Source organism: Microcaecilia unicolor, chromosome 6 (assembly GCF_901765095.1).
Source record: "Microcaecilia unicolor chromosome 6, aMicUni1.1, whole genome shotgun sequence".
Classification (NCBI taxonomy): domain Eukaryota; kingdom Metazoa; phylum Chordata; class Amphibia; order Gymnophiona; family Siphonopidae; genus Microcaecilia; species Microcaecilia unicolor.
This window is the reverse complement of record NC_044036.1, coordinates 111,368,818-111,386,370: the sequence shown is the minus strand read 5'-3', so window position 1 is coordinate 111,386,370 and position 17,553 is coordinate 111,368,818. Positions and strand designations below refer to the sequence as shown.

The window sequence follows — 17,553 nt, the reverse complement described above, 5'->3', positions numbered from 1 at the left end:
GGAAGCCACAGAGATGTCGGACCGGGAACAGTAACTGCAACTGTTTTCTTTTTTTACTATGGGAGCAAAGCTTTTTACCACTCCCACGGGGCGCTAAAAACTTTTGCTCCCACATGCGCAGTAAACGGCCAGATCGTTAGGTATTCCTTTATTTCGTTGGGTCAGACTATAAGAATATAGAGCAAGTACATTTTATTAGGCAGGTTCGAGTCTGTGGAATCCACTTCCATTTGACCTACAAAGTGTCGGTAATTTTCTTCATTTCCAAAAATTGTTAATAGCATACTTATTTATGACAGCTTTTTTAAAAGTGATATGATGATGATAATATCTTTAAGGGAAAAGAATATGAGATCAATGATTTTGTTTGTTAACATGTTGTAAATGTGCAGTAATTTATATTCTGTTTTGTTTTTACGTGTATATATTGTGTATGTTTCCACCTAGTATATTGGATAGTGCGGATTATAAAGTCATAAATGAATAAATAAATGTAGCTTGTTCTGTTACCGTTTCCATTATAATCTCCATTATTGCTAATATTGTCTTGACATCCCTGATGCAAGGTGGTTAATTAAATCACTAAATATTAAACATTAACTATGACAGGTATACATATAAATAGAAACAATGCAACAAAGGAGCCCTCTTACTAAGCTATGTTAAGCAGCTAATGTGGGGCTTTTAGTGAGGTAGACAGCAGCACAGGCTTACAAGGCTATTGCTAGGTGTCATCAGTGTCATTTTGGATTTGGCAGATGATCTGGGGGTTAGAAGAGGATCACTGCTGACTGGGACCACTCAACCACCAATGCTGACCCCCAATTAAGTTCCTGGGGGGAGGGGCGTGTGGTTAAGTGGTAGGTAGGGCTCTGTTGTTGTTATGGCCTTAGGGGTGGGATTTAAGGAAGAGGCAGGCTGGTTGTGCTGGTGCCCGGATGTTGATTGGGAAGTTAGGGCTGTCATGGGAAGGTTTAAGAAAGAGAGCAGGCTGTTTGTGCCAGTGCCCAGATGTTGATTAGGCAGTCAGGAATGTCAGGAAGGATAAGGTTTGGGGAATGTCAGTGTTTGGATCAAAGGGGGGGGGGGGGTTAGGTGATCGGAATTGTGCCATGGGGCGGTAGTTAGTCTGTGTCAAGTGGGTGCTGGGCTTAATCTGTGAGGGGAACATGAAACAGTTGCACTGCCCTAGCCAACTGCCACTGTGACAGTTAGTGCCCTATGCTGTGAATGCAGGGCATACCCCCTGCATTTACCATACAAGCTTTGCACTTACAGAATGTTAATTTTTGCATTAAGCGTGTGGTAAGTGCAAAGCATACCACATTTTAGTAAAAGGACCTGAAAGCAATCCAAAGCCTGGTTGACCAAACAAAATAGAACCATGAGAATTGCTGTTGCTCTGAAGATACTGAAGAGAACATGTCTGAATGTCCAGAATTTTTAAGTTAGCAAATACTTTTCCCATCTGTATTATGGATGGAATTGTTCTTTCTTATCTTATACTTTCTATTACTGGATTGTGTTGACTTTTAAAAAATTATAATAGACTGCTCATCTTCCCTTGTAATAGCTTTTCAGTGTGCCTCTGAAATCACTACTTGAATTCTCATGTTTGAATTAATATTACAGGCCAATATTCAAAACTAATTATGCACAGATTAAAAATATATATATATATATATAATATTGGGCCATTAAAATTGCTAAATAATCAGATATTATCTGCATTTTTGTGGACTAGATTAAGGGAGGAGTGGGAGGCAGGCCTATAAAATTATCTGGACAGAGGTGACATTCAGCTGCTGTCGAGATAAGCTATACACCTGCCGAACAACAGGTCTAAATTAAATTGATAATGCCAGCATAGTCACTACATTATTAATGTATTTAGCACTGCTACCTGCCCAGATAATGGCACTAATAGACAGATTAAGTAAAATGCCAGTGCCAGTGGTTAACAATCTGGTGACTGCTGGTTGAATATTGGGCCAATAATTATTTTATTGTATTTTACGATTAATGCAGTTAAAATAAAATCGTCAAATATTCCTTTCAAAATTTCACTTTTAATCAACACTCTCTTTCTATATTTAAATGTATTTTTATTAAAATCAAATTCTCTCTGCTTCCTGACTAGTGATTTAAATTCAATCAGTCCTGTAGGTACATCAGACAGAGCTGCAAACCTTACCTAGTAAACAGAGTGTGTGCATGCCATTCTGCCTGTTTCTTTTGATTTTGTCATAAAAACTTTCTGGTTTCCACGAGTCTGTCCAAAATACAATGGAGACAGTTTCTCCAAAATTGTACAACTAAAAAGGAAAACATGACGTTAATTTATCAAATAAAGGTCATCGGTTTGCTACATGACTTTTTCCATACAATCAGCACTGACACAAGTGTACATCTCATATCCCCACATTACAATTTGCCAATCTCTACATTTAAACATTTTCAAATCCTCTTTGCACAGGTATTCCTCAGATCTGGCTTTTGTTTAAGAACCTTTCTCTATATAATCCCTTGACTGTGATATAGTTGTTTCCTGTAGATGCAAGATGTCATTTTATAGTGCTATAAACTCATAGGAAATAAGAACAATTTAGTTTTAAAGTTTCTCTCTATACTCTGAGATGTTATAGGAGCTGAGCTGTACATTATCTTTATAGACCCAGTGTCAGAGCAGATCCAGAATGCAGGGTCCTAAAGAGGAGAAAAAAATTCCCCATTCATGGTTGTACTATTTCCAAAATAAAGCCATTAATAAAAGTATTACCTGCTAAGTGTACACTGTATTACAAAAGAACACTATGGGAGCAATTTTGTTAAGTGGGCACCTCCATTCAGGTACCCTGATGCCATGGGGCGAGATCCTTATTCTATAACAGCATCAGGTGTCTAGATTCCATTACAGAATCCTATTGTAACCTGGTACTGGTGCAACTTACATTTACATACCTGCAGTTACACCAGCCATACACTTGATGTAACTGTGGACATGTAAATTTGGCAGGGACACACGTAACTTACAATATTACATAAGTAATGCCACACTGGGAAAAGACCAAGGGCCCATCGAGCCCAGCATCCTGTCCATGACCGCGGCCAATCCAGGCCAAGGGCACCTGGCAAGCTTCCCAAACGTACAGACATTCTATACATGTTATTCAGGGAATTGTGGATTTTTCCCAAGTCCATTTAGTAGTGGTTTATGGACTTGTCCTTTAGGAAACCATCTAATCCCTTTTTAAACTCTGCTAAGCTAACCGCCTTCACCAAGTTCTTCGGCAACGAATTCCAGAGGGTGAAGAAACATTTTCTCCGATTTGTTTTAAATTTACTACACTGTAGTTTCATCGCATGCCCCCTAGTCCTAGTATTTTTGGAAAGCGTGAACAGACGCTTCACATCCATCTGTTCCACTCCACTCATCATTTTATATACCTCTATCATGTCTCCCCTCAGCCGTCTCTTCTCCAAGCTGAAAAGCCCTAGCCTCCTTAGTCTTTTTTCATATTCTCTAAGTTATGCGTGTATATTGGAGCCTTGCCCATGCTCCGCCCATGTGTATACCCCTTTGCCTTTGCTAATACAGAATAATGCTTAGGTGTCCTGCTGGTATTTTTGCTCATAACGCTAGTATTCTATATGCTTACGCGTGTAATGGGCTTATAAATGTGGGCAGCTCAATTATGGACTTGCCCTGTGTCAGTGGAGCATCGCCACCACAGTCAACTTTCCAGCTGTTTGTGCAGAAATCTTTCATTCTGCCCACTTATATTTTCAAACTGAAGGGAATGGCCCATCACATTTTTTAATCATTTGATTTTGAAGGTTGTAAAATCTTTTCAGGGGCCTTTTTACTAAACATTAGCGTACGCTAAGTGCTTAGATGCCCATTATATACCTATGGGCTTCTTAGAATTTAGCATACACTAAGATTTAGTAAAAGGGCCCCTTAGTGAACTATCACAGAAAAAAAATCAAAAGGTGAAATAATACATGAGCTGCAAATGTCACAAATATCCTATATTCAGATGCTTCTGCAGGGCTAAAAAAACAAAAATTATACAAATTGATCACTTCCTCATTCCACAGAGAAAGCAATAATTCTTTTTGTCCCATTTACAAGGTCCTCCCATTAGCTTAAAAAAAAGAAGAAAATATCTTGATTTTTCTCTTACCAAATAAAAACATAATTAAAATTATTGATTGAATGAATGAATGAATGAATGAATTAGGATTTCTTCACTGCCTTTTTGAAGAAATTCACCCAAGGTGGTGTACAGCAAGAATTACCTAGACATAGGCAACAGACAATTATAGCAGTAAAAATATTCAAATAATAGTTCATATTATACCAGAGTCAATTAGATTTATAATTTTTTTTTCTCCTCTCTCCCATATACTATAGAAAATAGTCTGTCCCTGCCATTATTACCCTGAGGAAATGAGGTCAAATGACAGACTGGAGTGAGCTAATAATCCCCCCCCCCCCCCCCCCCCCCCCCCGCCGCCCGTTTCCAATGACAAACTAAGCAGAACCGTGAAGGACATAGGCAAGTACTTCCTTGAACTGTGTTAGCACTCTTGAGTTATAACTCATCAGATCCTACTGTTTTACATATTCTCACATAAGACAGTAGCTTATTATTATGTTTTTGGCATTTATGTAGCACCCTCAACCAAAGCACTGTACAACAGATTACACACAAGATATGTTCCTGCCTCAATATGCTTATGATCCAAACTTACCTAAGGTGAAGGATGCTATTAAAGCTAAAAGAAAATCCTTCAGAAAATGGAAGAAGGATCTGACTGAAAATAATAGGGAACAGCACAAGGAAAAGCAAGTCAAATGCAACACGCTATGAAGACAAAGAGAGACTTTGAAAACACATAGTAAAAAACTTTTTTGACCATGCTTTAATTGTAAATCTTTAGATCTCTGAGGCATCAAGTGCTGTCCAATGGTTCTGAATATGGGAGAAGTACAATTTTACTGTCAAACAAATGAGAATTTCTAATATTCTCATGAACTCTGCAGTACACAAATTTTTATGCATTTCTTCCTTGAATAATGTGGTTACTGTATTAGTCCACTTGCAAATGTACCAATACTGCTGGAGTTAAGTTCAGTGTTTACCACGCTTATCTGTTGCCAGTCTGAACAAAAGTTTTATCTGGCATGGGTTTTTTTTTTTTTTGGGGGGGGGGGGGGGGGGGGTTGAGAAGGGAGGGAGAGGGGAAGTGCAAGGGAAGGAAGTGAGAAACAGGGAAGAGTGGAGAGGTAGAGAGTGCAAAGGGGATAGGAAGGGGTGTGCTGGGGAAGAGAAGGGAGGCAAGTGTTTGGCTGAATGCTCCACAGCATGCTCAATATCTGATCTGTATAACAGAGGCGTAGATATTAGGGGCCCTTTTACTTCCACACCCACGTACACCGCCCCCCCCCCCCCCACAACAAATATCTCTCCGGAGATATTTTTTTTAATAACACAGATTATTTTTTCACCTACTCCATGCATCTTCTTCCTCTCCTCCGCAGAGTCCTAGCATTTGTGCTTCCGTCTGACCCCCCCCTTTCCCTCCCCATTGTCAGTACAGGCGTCCTCGGCACCTGCTGCAATTCATTCTTGCTGCTTGTACTGGCCCCGCAGGCTTCCATCTGCCACATTCCACCAGACAGGAAACAGGAAATGACATCAGTGAGGGTGGGACATGGCAGATAGAAGAATGAATCGCTGCAGGCGCCGAGGACGCTTGTACCAACAACGGGGAGGACGGGATTCAGAGACAGGAGCGCAGATGCTGGGACACCTCAGAAGGGGAGGGGGAGAAAGCCATGTGGCAATGCAGCTGGGTGGGCCTGAGCCAAGAATGGGTGGGCCTGTGCCCACCCGTAGCTACACTATTGCTGCATAGTCACCTCAGATGACAAAATACTATAACCAGGATATAATAAACCTAACAATTTCAACATTACTCCTTGTAATTTTTAAAAGAGCACCCTCAGATATTCCCACTATAAGAAGCACAACAAATTTTTGTTGCTTAGTGGTGTAGCACTTCTTTCATCGGGTTTCTCATTTTTATTCTTTTGTGATGACACAAAATTATTCAGGGTCGTCAAGTCACAGGAGGAATGTGAACGATTACAGGAGGACCTTGCGAGACTGGGAGAATGGGCGTGCAAGTGGCAGATGAAGTTCAATGTTGACAAGTGCAAAGCGATGCATGTGGGTAAGAGGAACCCGAATTATAGCTACGTCTTGCAAGGTTCCGCGTTAGGAGTTACGGATCAAGAAAGGGATCTGGGTGTCGTCGTCGATGATACGCTGAAACCTTCTGCTCAGTGTGCTGCTGCGGCTAGGAAAGCGAATAGAATGTTGGGTGTTATTAGGAAGGGTATGGAGTCCAGGTGTGCGGATGTTATAATGCCGTTGTATCGCTCCATGGTGCGACCGCACCTGGAGTATTGTGTTCAGTACTGGTCTCCGTATCTCAAAAAAGATATAGTAGAATTGGAAAAGGTACAGCGAAGGGCGACGAAAATGATAGTGGGGATGGGACGACTTTCCTATGAAGAAAGGCTGAGAAGGCTAGGGCTTTACAGCTTGGAGAAGAGACGGCTGAGGGGAGATATGATAGAAGTGTATAAAATAATGAGTGGAATGGATCGGGTGGATGTGAAGCGACTGTTCACGCTATCCAAAAATACTAGGACTAGAGGGCATGAGTTGAAGCTACAGTGTGGTAAATTTAAAACGAATCGGAGAAAATTTTTCTTCACCCAACGTGTAATTAGACTCTGGAATTCGTTGCCAGGAGAACGTGGTACGGGCGGTTAGCTTGACGGAGTTTAAAAAGGGGTTAGATAGATTCCTAAAGGACAAGTCCATAGACCGCTATTAAATGGACTTGGAAAAATTCCGCATTTTTAGGTATAACTTGTCTGGAATGTTTTTACGTTTGGGGAGCGTGCCAGGTGCCCTTGACCTGGATTGGCCACTGTCGGTGACAGGATGCTGGGCTAGATGGACCTTTGGTCTTTCCCAGTATGGCACTACTTATGTACTTATGTACTTATGTGAATCACCGGATAAGTGCTAGCAGGCTGGTATAATTCTTCAAATGATATAATTGTGCTGTATCCGCGTTACTTTTATGCTGTGTCCATGATCTCCTTGTGTCTGAAAAATAAATCTCTAATTATTCGCCTTCCCCTGAACACGCTCGACACCGCGAGTTTCAGTATTCTTTCTTCAGGGACTAGGGATAAGACGGACACAAGGAGATCGTGGACACAGAATAAAAGTAATGTGGGTACAGCACAACTCAGATAAGTGTTCATTAAACATTTTAACATTAATTACTTGTATATATCACTGATTTTGATGAACATTGGGGCAGGTTATATATTTTGTACTGCACATAAGGCTGGTAGGACATTGTTGTTATATCATTTGAAGAATTATACCAGCCTGCTAGCACTTATCCGGTGATTCACAAAAGAATAAAAATGAGAAACCCGATGAAAGAAGTGCTACACCACTAAGCAACAAAAATTTGTTGTGCTTCTTATAGTGGGAATATCTGAGGGTGCTCTTTTAAAAATTACAAGGAGTAATGTTGAAATTGTTAGGTTTATTATATCTTGGTTATAGTATTTTGTCATCGTTGATTTAACTACCAGAGATTAGTGGATACCAATTTTGGTTCGATTCTGTTGGCATATTCACTTCAGACATTTCTCCTTTGTGCAACTGCCCCAGACACCTTCCACACATCTGTTCTGCACCTGGCACCTTTTCCTGGGTCTCTGACACGGTTGGCAAAAATTACAAAAATATTTTATTTTTTGACAATAAATGTGCAAAATTTTAAAATTTTGTGCACAGAATTCCCCCAGGCGTATAATGTGACAAGCAAGCCCTTGGAATGCTGCTAGTACCCGGGGAGGTGGGTGGGTGGGTGGTGTGGTGTATGTAAACACGTAACTCGTGGGAAACCCCAAATAAATATTGCTTCCTGTGTTAAGAAAGTGGCAGTACATGTGTTTTAATATGACGATTTGCCTTTCTGCCTGCCTCTGGCCTCTTTCCCAGTCAGTGAAGAAGGGCTGTGATGTTGGGTAAGGAAGTATGACAATGGCTATAAATCCAGCAGTAAACATTTTTACTGTGCTTGGACCTTAGAAATGAAACCTTTATGCTACAGCAACTACTGGCAACTTCTCCATACAAATAAGTAACTCAGCAGCAAATAGATAATTATAAGCCACTAAAGCAGACATCTGAATAGATCTCAGAAGTTATCACTGCCTTTCACTGTTTTTGATGGCACTGAACAGTCTTCTAGATCTGAAACAATGCATCCCCAAAAGAAAAGCCTGATAGCTTTGAAGTCTCTCTTAAAGATCAAGACAGGGTGGTCTTGTTATGTGTGAATGATCAAAGATGTCCTGTCTCTCACACTGAAGTGAGCACACAGATTTCAGCCTGAAAGTGAAAAGTGTCTACATCACAGTATAATAGGAAAGGACCAGGCCATTCAAAGACTTAACTTTCTCACGGGATCCTGAAATCCATTCAGTGTAAACCAGCTGTTAATAACCCTAAACCAACAACCTTCTTAGGTGTGAAATCTGATATATGTATAAATTTTCAGAAAGGCATGGCTGAAAGTAATCTCTTACTAGGCCCAAGACTGAGAATTGTGGTAGGCATTCCACCATTACTAAAACCCAGTTCTACAAAGGGTCAAATTCAAAAGTTTGTTCATAGTGTTTAAAGGATACAGTGGACAAGGTCCTATTGAACTGAAAGATAAGTTGGCTACCTCTGTGCCAGGGTGTGAGCTACAGTCTCAGAATGCCAACCTGTCATGTGTTCTCATTCAGAAGCATATTCGATTGCAGGGCTTTAGAAACAGAGCTTTCTTCATTGGGGTGGAACAGATTTCCATAGGAGGTGAGGCTGGAGAATGAATATTTCTGTTTTACAAAATTGCTGGATGTTTTTATTTTTGTTCAAGCCTTTAACTGATGTAATAGAAAATATGTGTTTTTTCCAGAGGTGCCGACATTGCAGCTTGTGAGGGTTTGGGGTATTTTTTTTTTTAGGGGGGGGGGGAAATAATTGTGGTATTTAACTTGTAGGATATATGTAGCTTGTTATTTCACTTGTATGTTTGTTCTTAAATATTATGTGTTGTTTTTAAAGTAGCAGTAAATCAGGTTTCATTTTCGATTGGATATTCCATCTATCAGAATAATATAAATTGAACTAAGTACATAACCCGTGGAAAGAGGTAAGAACTACTTTTATATTTCAACTGCAGAATAAGCGAAAAACCAAAAGGTTCCAAATCCATGCAGGACCAACACTTTACTTTTCTGGCACCAATTTCATCAGTCTCATTTACAGACTGATGAAATAAAGACTCTGTTAAAAATCTGTGTTAGATTTTTAAAACAGATTTTCAACTTCCATGTTATTTTTTTTTTACTTTACTTTTGATATAATAATGATGTGTAAAAATCACTAAGTAAAACATTTGTGCTAAAACAGAAGTACAGTTAATTTTAGATGCATTTTACCTAGTTATAAACACCCAAGAGCCTGTCTTGATGGGCAACTGTAACCTTGGACTGGGTGAACCTCGGATGGTCAGGGGAAAGGCTCAGATGGTAGGAGGAGCTGGAGCAGACGAGGGTGGGGGTGGAAGGGGAGGTGGAAGAAGAGAAGTAATTTTTTTAATAAGATTTTCCTGCCTGGGTTGTCCCCTGGGGATTGGGTGAGGAGGCTCTGGGAGGCAGGACTTGGGAGCAGATATTTAAGGTACTACCTCTGAGGAAGCAGGGCCTTTTTGCTGCTCCTTGGAGGCAGCTGTTTGCTGTTGGCTTGGCGGTGTACAGTGTTTGGCTTTGAACTACCTTGAGGGGCAGCTTATAACTTCTAGGGATTCTGGAGAAGTTTCCTTGACAGCAGGGGACTCTTTGATGAGAAGATCTCAGCCTGGACCAGGTGAGATCTGCCACCTCCCCACTCCCAGTTCAAAAATCTAAGCCCATGGCTCTTACAGCCTTGGCCCTGGAAGCGCCAGAAATGAGGGATGGGAAGAGGGAGAAACTTTCAAGGGGTGGGAAGGGAAAGGCTGCGACGCCCGGGCACACAAGAACTGTAGGGAATGGGCAGGCCCCCTTGGAGGGGCCTCAGAAGCTGGGTGTCATGGCGCAATCGGGGTAGTCGCGGGTCCCTCTATGCATGCAGCACCTGCTTCTGTGAGTGAGAGCCCTGCTTTGTGGCAGAGCAGCATGGATTCAGGCCCTGCACGGGTTTTCAGCATTTCTTCACCAACTGGAGCAGTGGTGGAGGATATAGCTGCTAAGCAGGGTTTCCCCCTGCAGGGGCAGCCGGTTGTTTCTGAGGCAAGGTGTTTCCCAGTGCAGGAGCAGCCTGCTTTTCCTCCTGGATTGATGGGGCCTTGAGTGTGTTTTCAGTGGGGCCTTGGGGCAAGGCGCAGGAGTCTGGAAGTCAGGTAGTAGGCCAGGGGGCGCAGGTCCCATGCCACGAACAGGAGGGCAGCCGGGTATGGAGTTCAACAGAATGTGGGTACCTTCCTTGGTTGGGGTTGGCAGTCCAGTTTTGGTTCCTCCAGAAGGGCTGGCACTTCCAGTACCAGGCCCCTGGCCAAACCAGTCCAGACCAATGGTTTATGTCCATCCACCAGCAGAAGGAGACAGAGAAAATAGTTCCAAGTACTTCGCCTGTTAACAGTATCATGCAGACTGGAATGCTCAGTGTTGCCAAGCAATGGTGCTACAAACAAGAAAAAGAAAAACAGGAAAACAGAGCTGTCCTGAACTTCTAGAATACATAGACAGGAGAGCTTCCAGGCCCCTATTCAACCAAGGATTTTGAAAGCAACCATCAAAAAGGTAGGAAAGGCACTTCTCAGCCATTTGGTCTGACATGCAAACGCACTCCAGTAGAAGGAGAAATAACTCATCATAGAAGCTAATCTAGAGCCGCCCAGAGCTGGCACCGCAAAGTGGAATGGAGAGGAAGGAAGAATCCTATCCTCTTGTGATGGTCTCTGCACCCAGAAGCCGAAATGGGCCCAATCACCAACATGGAGTCGAGCCCTAGAAGAAACCACAAGGAAGCAAAACCAGAAAAACAGACAGGGTGAACGTCTGGACCAGTCCAGTATGATTAAAGGAAAGCAAAATTATCAGGTAAGAACATGAGTTTTCCTTCCTGGTCAAAAATACCAGATCAGTCCAGACCAATGGGATGTAGCAAAGCAGTCATAGCTTTAGGGCAGGAAAGGAATATCACGAACCGAAGAACAAAGCTGCATCAAAAAGGCAAGAAAAATGTCCACAAAGACATTGAGCAAAGAGGCCCCCGGACTGTGGGGAGAAACTGAGTCTACAAAAAAAAAAAAAAAAAAAAGAAGAGAGATATAGAAGTATCTGGAAGACAGCCAAAGTTCACAGACTCCGGCGAGCAAAAGGAAGTAGCCAAGTCAAATACTAACGGTCCAAAACCTCGGAGAGGAACCGCAAGAACTCACCAAAGGACTAAGAGAACTACATTCCCCTCAAAAAAGGCATAGGAAGACCCCATACTAGCCAAAAGTCCCATACAGAAAGGAAACTGACCCGCAACATGCGGTAGACACACTCCAAATTCGTAGGAGAACCTAGAGACTAACCTGTCTGTGGAGACACAGGAACAGGAATAGAGCTATACTTGAGAGCCAGAGTCAGAAAACAAGTCCCACCGTCTGGTCAGCAGCGAGGCCTGGCCACTCAGTCTTAGATGGAAAAATTGACAAAAGACAGATAAGACTACACTTCCTGAGCAGAAAGGGTGAGAGCAATGCCACCACATCCAGGAACAACATAAGCTGCAAACCTCAGAGGAGAAAACTAAGGAGAAAGCAAGGCAAGGGATGTCATTCCTCCAGGGATGAAGTCCCGTTAGGGCTCAATCAGAAGATATGAGGGAGTCCCAGACAACCTGCAGCAAAAGCAGCACTCGTGGCCTGCAGGGAAGAAACCTGGTCGACAAGGACAGAGGTGGCTAAACTGGAACTCTAGCACAGAACTATGCCCAAAGGCTGAGATGGAAGAAAGAGCACCTATCATGGAGAGCCAGACACGCCCCCTAAAAACTATCCAGAGAAGGAACTCTGTTTGACCAGCAGGGACGCAACAAACTCGACCTCCAGAGACAGAGCAAGGTCCGATGTCCAGAATGGAGCAAAGCTCAGCACCCAGAGATGGAACAAGGGCTAGTGGCCACAACTAGAGCCAGGTCCAGTGGCCCCTACGGCCAGAGACGAAGCCAGCGTGATGGCTAGAGCCAGGGCAACACCCAACTACAAGCAACACAGCCAAATACTACCACCTGAACTGAAGCCAGACTCAGGGACCACCTGTGTAGAAAATGCCACAGCCAGGAAAACAGCAAGGCTCGACCCCTAGAAAAAAGAACAAGGTTCAATATTCAGAAAAGGAACCATTCTCGACATCCAGAGAAGAAACCTCTAACAAAGGAGTGAGGCGCAACATCCAGAGGCGGAGTAAGGCTTGACATTCAATGCCACACCTAGACCTGCAGATCCGTGGCAAAGTGTGCTATCCCTAGCAAGGGCCGCCTTCCAGAATCATAGGCAGCCTCTGCACACAGAAATTTAGTAAGGCTCACCCTCCAGAGATGGAGGAAGGCTAGCTCTCCAGAAAAGGATAAAAACTCAACAGTTCTCGATGGGGTCCTGCAGGACAGCCAAGAGATGAAGCCAGAAAAGATATCCAGTAATGGGGCAGGAAAAGAAGCACATCTTCACATGCAGAAAGATAGCCAGACAACATACTAAGATGGAGCCATTATAGACAAAAAGAAGGGAGCCAGTCTCTACTGGTAGAAATGGAAGCAGGTCCAACCTCCAAAGAAGAAGTGAGGGTTGACAGTGCAAGCCGTGGCTGACCGGGACAAGCCAAAAGAAGACAACCATGCAAGCCAGTACAGAATCCGGCAATTAGAAAATCCAGGAACAGGTTAAAATGACAACCCTAAGAGAGACTGGAATGCAGAACTACCAAAGATAGATTGTCCAGCCGCAGACAAGAGGGCATCAGCTAAGGGCTGGCATGGTAGGGCATCCTGAAAAGCTAGTATGGGAGAGCTGACCTGTCAGTCTGTCAACCCCTACAGGAGACATACCTGACCTGAAAAGAGACATCTCAACAACAGAATGCCATGCAGAAGAGAAAGAATCGTCAGGGAAGAAGACCAGATAGTAATCCTGGAATATCACAGAATGCCAGTATCGAAGGACTGCCAAATCCCTGCACAAGGGCCAAGTTCCTGAGGGAAAAACCAAAAATCAGAAAAAAAACCCAAAGTAGGTGAAGTCCAAAGGACCTGTCCCAAAGGAAATAAACAAAACATAACACTGAAAAAGAGGACTGCTGTAATGTCAGAATACTCCGAAAGGAAAAAGCAACACAAATCCAGTTGCAGAACAGGCAGAAATGACTTCCTGAGGGAAAGCAGCACAAAAATTCTCAAAGAAAAGAAGAAGTAAGCACCAGAGATTTGACAAAACAAAGTAGCCAGGATGTGAAATGTCATAGAAAGGAACCTGCAGAAGGATCTACTCTGGAAGGACTTGAAAGGCACTCAGGCCTGAAAAGGCCACAGTGGAAAAGAACTAGAGAAAGGCAAGAATCGGCATAGCTAGGGCAAAGAGAAAGAATAAGTCCAAGACCATCTAAAAGCAAAGGACTGAAAGTTGTGCAGAAAAATACCAAAATCGACCAGAGTGGCACCTGAGACTAGGCAAGCCAGACCTGCATGAGCCCAAGAAGAACAAAAAATCCTCTCCAACATAAGCAAGGGCACAACTCCTACCCTGTAGTGAGAAGTCAAAAAACTTGTAGGACACAGGAAGCCGCACTCAGTCTCGACGGGACCCTACTGAAATCCCCCAAAGTCACTGACTGCAGAAAAGGGAGACCGAAATACTGCTAGGCTAACGAGCCTCAGCCACCCCAAGGAATAAAACAAAAGTAGCAAGCAAACTCGCAGCCTCTTACTGCATCAGCAATGCTTGACATACAGCCAAAGGAGAAAGAGAAGGCCAGTCAAGCAACAGCCTTGCAAATTGGGTCACGTCCTTTTTCTTTTCTGTCTTTTATTTATTTATTTTATACAGTGAAAAAAATGAAACTAGCAAAGGCGCTGCCACTAAAGTCGGGAAGGAACTGAAGCCAAAAGTAAAGTGCACCAAAGAGATTCCCTGTTGAACTGACAAACGACACCTCGCAGACATGCAAAATAAAAGAGACCGCGCTGAGGAATCTAAGCACCCCAATAAAGATGCAGAACCCAAAACCAGAAGGCAGGCACGAAGAAGCCAGTGCCCTGAAAGTCTTTTAGGTTCCCCTCCTTTTTTTCCCCCCAAAACACCTCCCGGAAGGTGTGAAACTAGCACTACCTAATTAGGGGACACCCCAAAAGGAAAAACTGGGAACCAGGCACCAAAGTAACATTTTTCTACTAAAAATTCAGAACCAACTACTACCGAAAGAGACCCTCCCACTCCCCTGGGAAAAAAACATTTCCAAGTCCTGACACAGACCCAGCGGGGACTAAGTACTGTAAGCCTGTGTTGACTGCTCAGAAACACTGAGAACGAATTAGCTGAGCCCTGGAAAGGAAAAGAAAGGCATATACTTGCTGTATTGTAATTAGCGTCCAAGGACTCCAGCTGAATTTCAATAAATAATCCTCACAACACTCCCCAAGATGCCACAGAGGGCCAGGGTGAAGCTGGAAGAGGAGGGGGAAGAAGCCAGTATCACCGGGTGTCACTCCAGCTGAGTGATGAGGAACCCAGAAACCGAGAATCATCTAGCCAAGCCACACTTCAGGAAATCAGCTATGACCCCCGCTCAACTGCCACCAGGGAAACTTAGGGAAGGCAGGAGCAGCCAGCCAGGCGCCAGATAGAGCTGCACAATCTGTCCACCATCCGCTAGGAGACAGAGAAAATACTGAGCATTCCAGGCTAGTGAATGACACAGGGACCCGCAGTAAACCGTGGGGACAGATCCCACGGGGACAAGGCAGGGACGGAGCCCATAGGGACGGGGCCAAACTTTGTCCTTGTGTCATTTTTCTACTTTTGAAGCCTGTTAATGAACTGGACCGTTATTTATGTTTGAGTAATGCAAACGATATTTTGATTTTTTGGAAAAACAAGCAAACATGCTAGCCACAACTAGAAACATTTGCTGCTACCAGCACATCTTCTAAGAAGACATCTTCTATTGCAGGAAGGACTGTGGAAGACAGGAGAACTAGACTTAATCTTGAGAATGTTGATGACTTCTTATTCATCCACAGATTAAAAAATCTTAACAGTGCTTCACAGGGCATATTTCTCCCCTCTAGGGCATACAGAATGGGTTGTATTTTGTACCCCTGGACATTTTAACAGGGTGGATTAGGATTCCTTGGGGTAGAAATCAGCTATTGTTGGGGTTGGAAGGGTAGAGGGTGGTGGTGAAGAAACTTTGTCCCTGTGTCATTCTCTATTGCAGGCTGCACGATACCCTGCTGGAGGACGGACATAACCCATTGGTCTGGACTGGCCTGGTATTGATGACAAGGAAAGGGAAGTTAAAATTTTAAAACTGTGCTGAACTTTAGGGCAGTCTCCTGCATCAGTAATTCTGCACGCTGCTCACGAGCATGCATCTTGCATCCTAACTGCAGTAAGATTGGAGCAGTACATTGCTTCCTGCTTAAAGCAGATTTTTGTGCACTAAAACCCTTGCTAAATAAGAAGTAATGTTAGCACACAGAGAAATCATCACTAAACTGAAAGTAAACTCCTGTGTTAAGCTTTGTGCATGTAATTTATTATAACAGCACCTCAAATGTGTTGAAACATTTTGCACAGAGATCACCACTGCTGCACTATGTAACAAGACAAGCTTCTAGCAGAGTATCAAATGATTTTATAAAGTTTCAACCCTGGAAAAGCAATTATATTAGCAAACTAAGAGCAGCAAGGCAGACATGTTCTGTGACCCTGCTGAAAGCGGCCCATCTGAAAGGGAATGAAGCAGAAGACGACACTAGGGAAAGGCAAAAAAAATTAAAGAGATGTTAGCAAAAATTAAAATGTAATTTCAATTTCTTATGTACTGCTAATACAAGTTGACCGGCCAGTCAATTTATTAACACTGGAAGCACTCTAAAATAAAACACTGCAGAAAAATGAACACAGCATCCACGGTCATCGGTGTAACAACTTCAGGAAACTCAAAAAGTGGAAGCATGTAGAATTTTATACAATATCTCTTCCCAGAACTATTACACACTGCTGTAATAGTGACTGCACATTTCTTCAGGCAGCAACATGGTATTAAAAATAGCATCTCAAAACTATCCTTCCTCTTCTACAACAAGCACTAATATACTGAGGTTGAATGCAATGGGGTCTATGATCCCACCGCTTTTAAATTTCTAGGGACATCGGACAATCTTATTGTTCATTAAGTCTCACTGTAGGAGGACAGAAACTATTTCAATGACAAAGAATAAAAGATATATTATCTTTTCAAAGCTGGTCAAGCTCTCCAGGGCTCCCAGTGTAAAACTTTAAGAGTTCAGCCTTTACAATAATGCAGGGAAAGTGAAGCTGCTGACCTGTAATAAGAGATTTCTAGAGATAGTAGGATAAATCCTACAAACAATAGGGGTGATATCAGGGAATTCCAACACGTTCCAGTTCTCTCAGAGCTTAGAAAAACTAACATGGATGTTCTCATATAGCCACTGCTCATGGAAGCCCTAAGTCTAATTAAAGCGTGGAGGTTAGTGCAGTGGGCCGAGAACCAGGGGAAATGGGTTCAATTCCCACTGCAGCTGCTTGTGACCCTTCACTGCCCCAGGTACAAAACAGAGATTATGAACCCACTAGGGACAGAGGAAGCATCTGTGTATAATACGTGAAAAGGGGTGGGAATTTGATATACCGCCTTTCTGTGGTTACAATCAAAGCGGTTTACATATTATATACAGATATGTATTTTGTACCTGGGGCTATGAAGGGTTAAGAGACTTGCCCTTAATCACAAGGAATTGCAGTGGGAATCGAATATGTAAACAGCTTTGGTCTTACCACATTACCCTTACCCTAGGTGTAATAATAGAAGAGGAGCAACAAAGCAAGAAAGAAGCAAGGCCTGAACAATCTAGCTAGTCCTATTGCTTTAAGTAAAGACTAAGCAAACAGAGTCTAAACATGGACATAAAACAGACAAGTACAAAATTTAATAGTAAAAACTTTCATAAGGTTTTTGCACTTTATTTCTGTGCTAATCACACCCTATTATTTTAGTTTTGAAAGTATAGAGAAAAATGCACCAATAATAAGAAGCATCCTTTTTTGGGGGGGCAAAGTTGGCAATCCTCATATGCACTCTCCTATACAGAAACACTTGAAGCTCAAGCATGCATGGCT

The 17,553-nt window shown here is 42.8% G+C and overlaps 1 protein-coding gene across 2 annotated transcripts in view; it reads right to left on the bottom strand.

Annotated features, from left to right (window-relative positions):
- DPH5 (diphthamide biosynthesis 5) overlaps positions 1 to 17,553 on the bottom strand; it is a 91,182-nt gene that overhangs the window by 23,473 nt on the left and 50,156 nt on the right. For both annotated transcript variants that reach the window (XM_030207105.1, XM_030207104.1), the window contains exon 4: positions 2,195 to 2,315. In XM_030207105.1, coding sequence (XP_030062965.1) covers positions 2,195 to 2,315 — 121 coding nt within the window. The remainder of the gene's footprint in view (positions 1 to 2,194; positions 2,316 to 17,553) is intronic.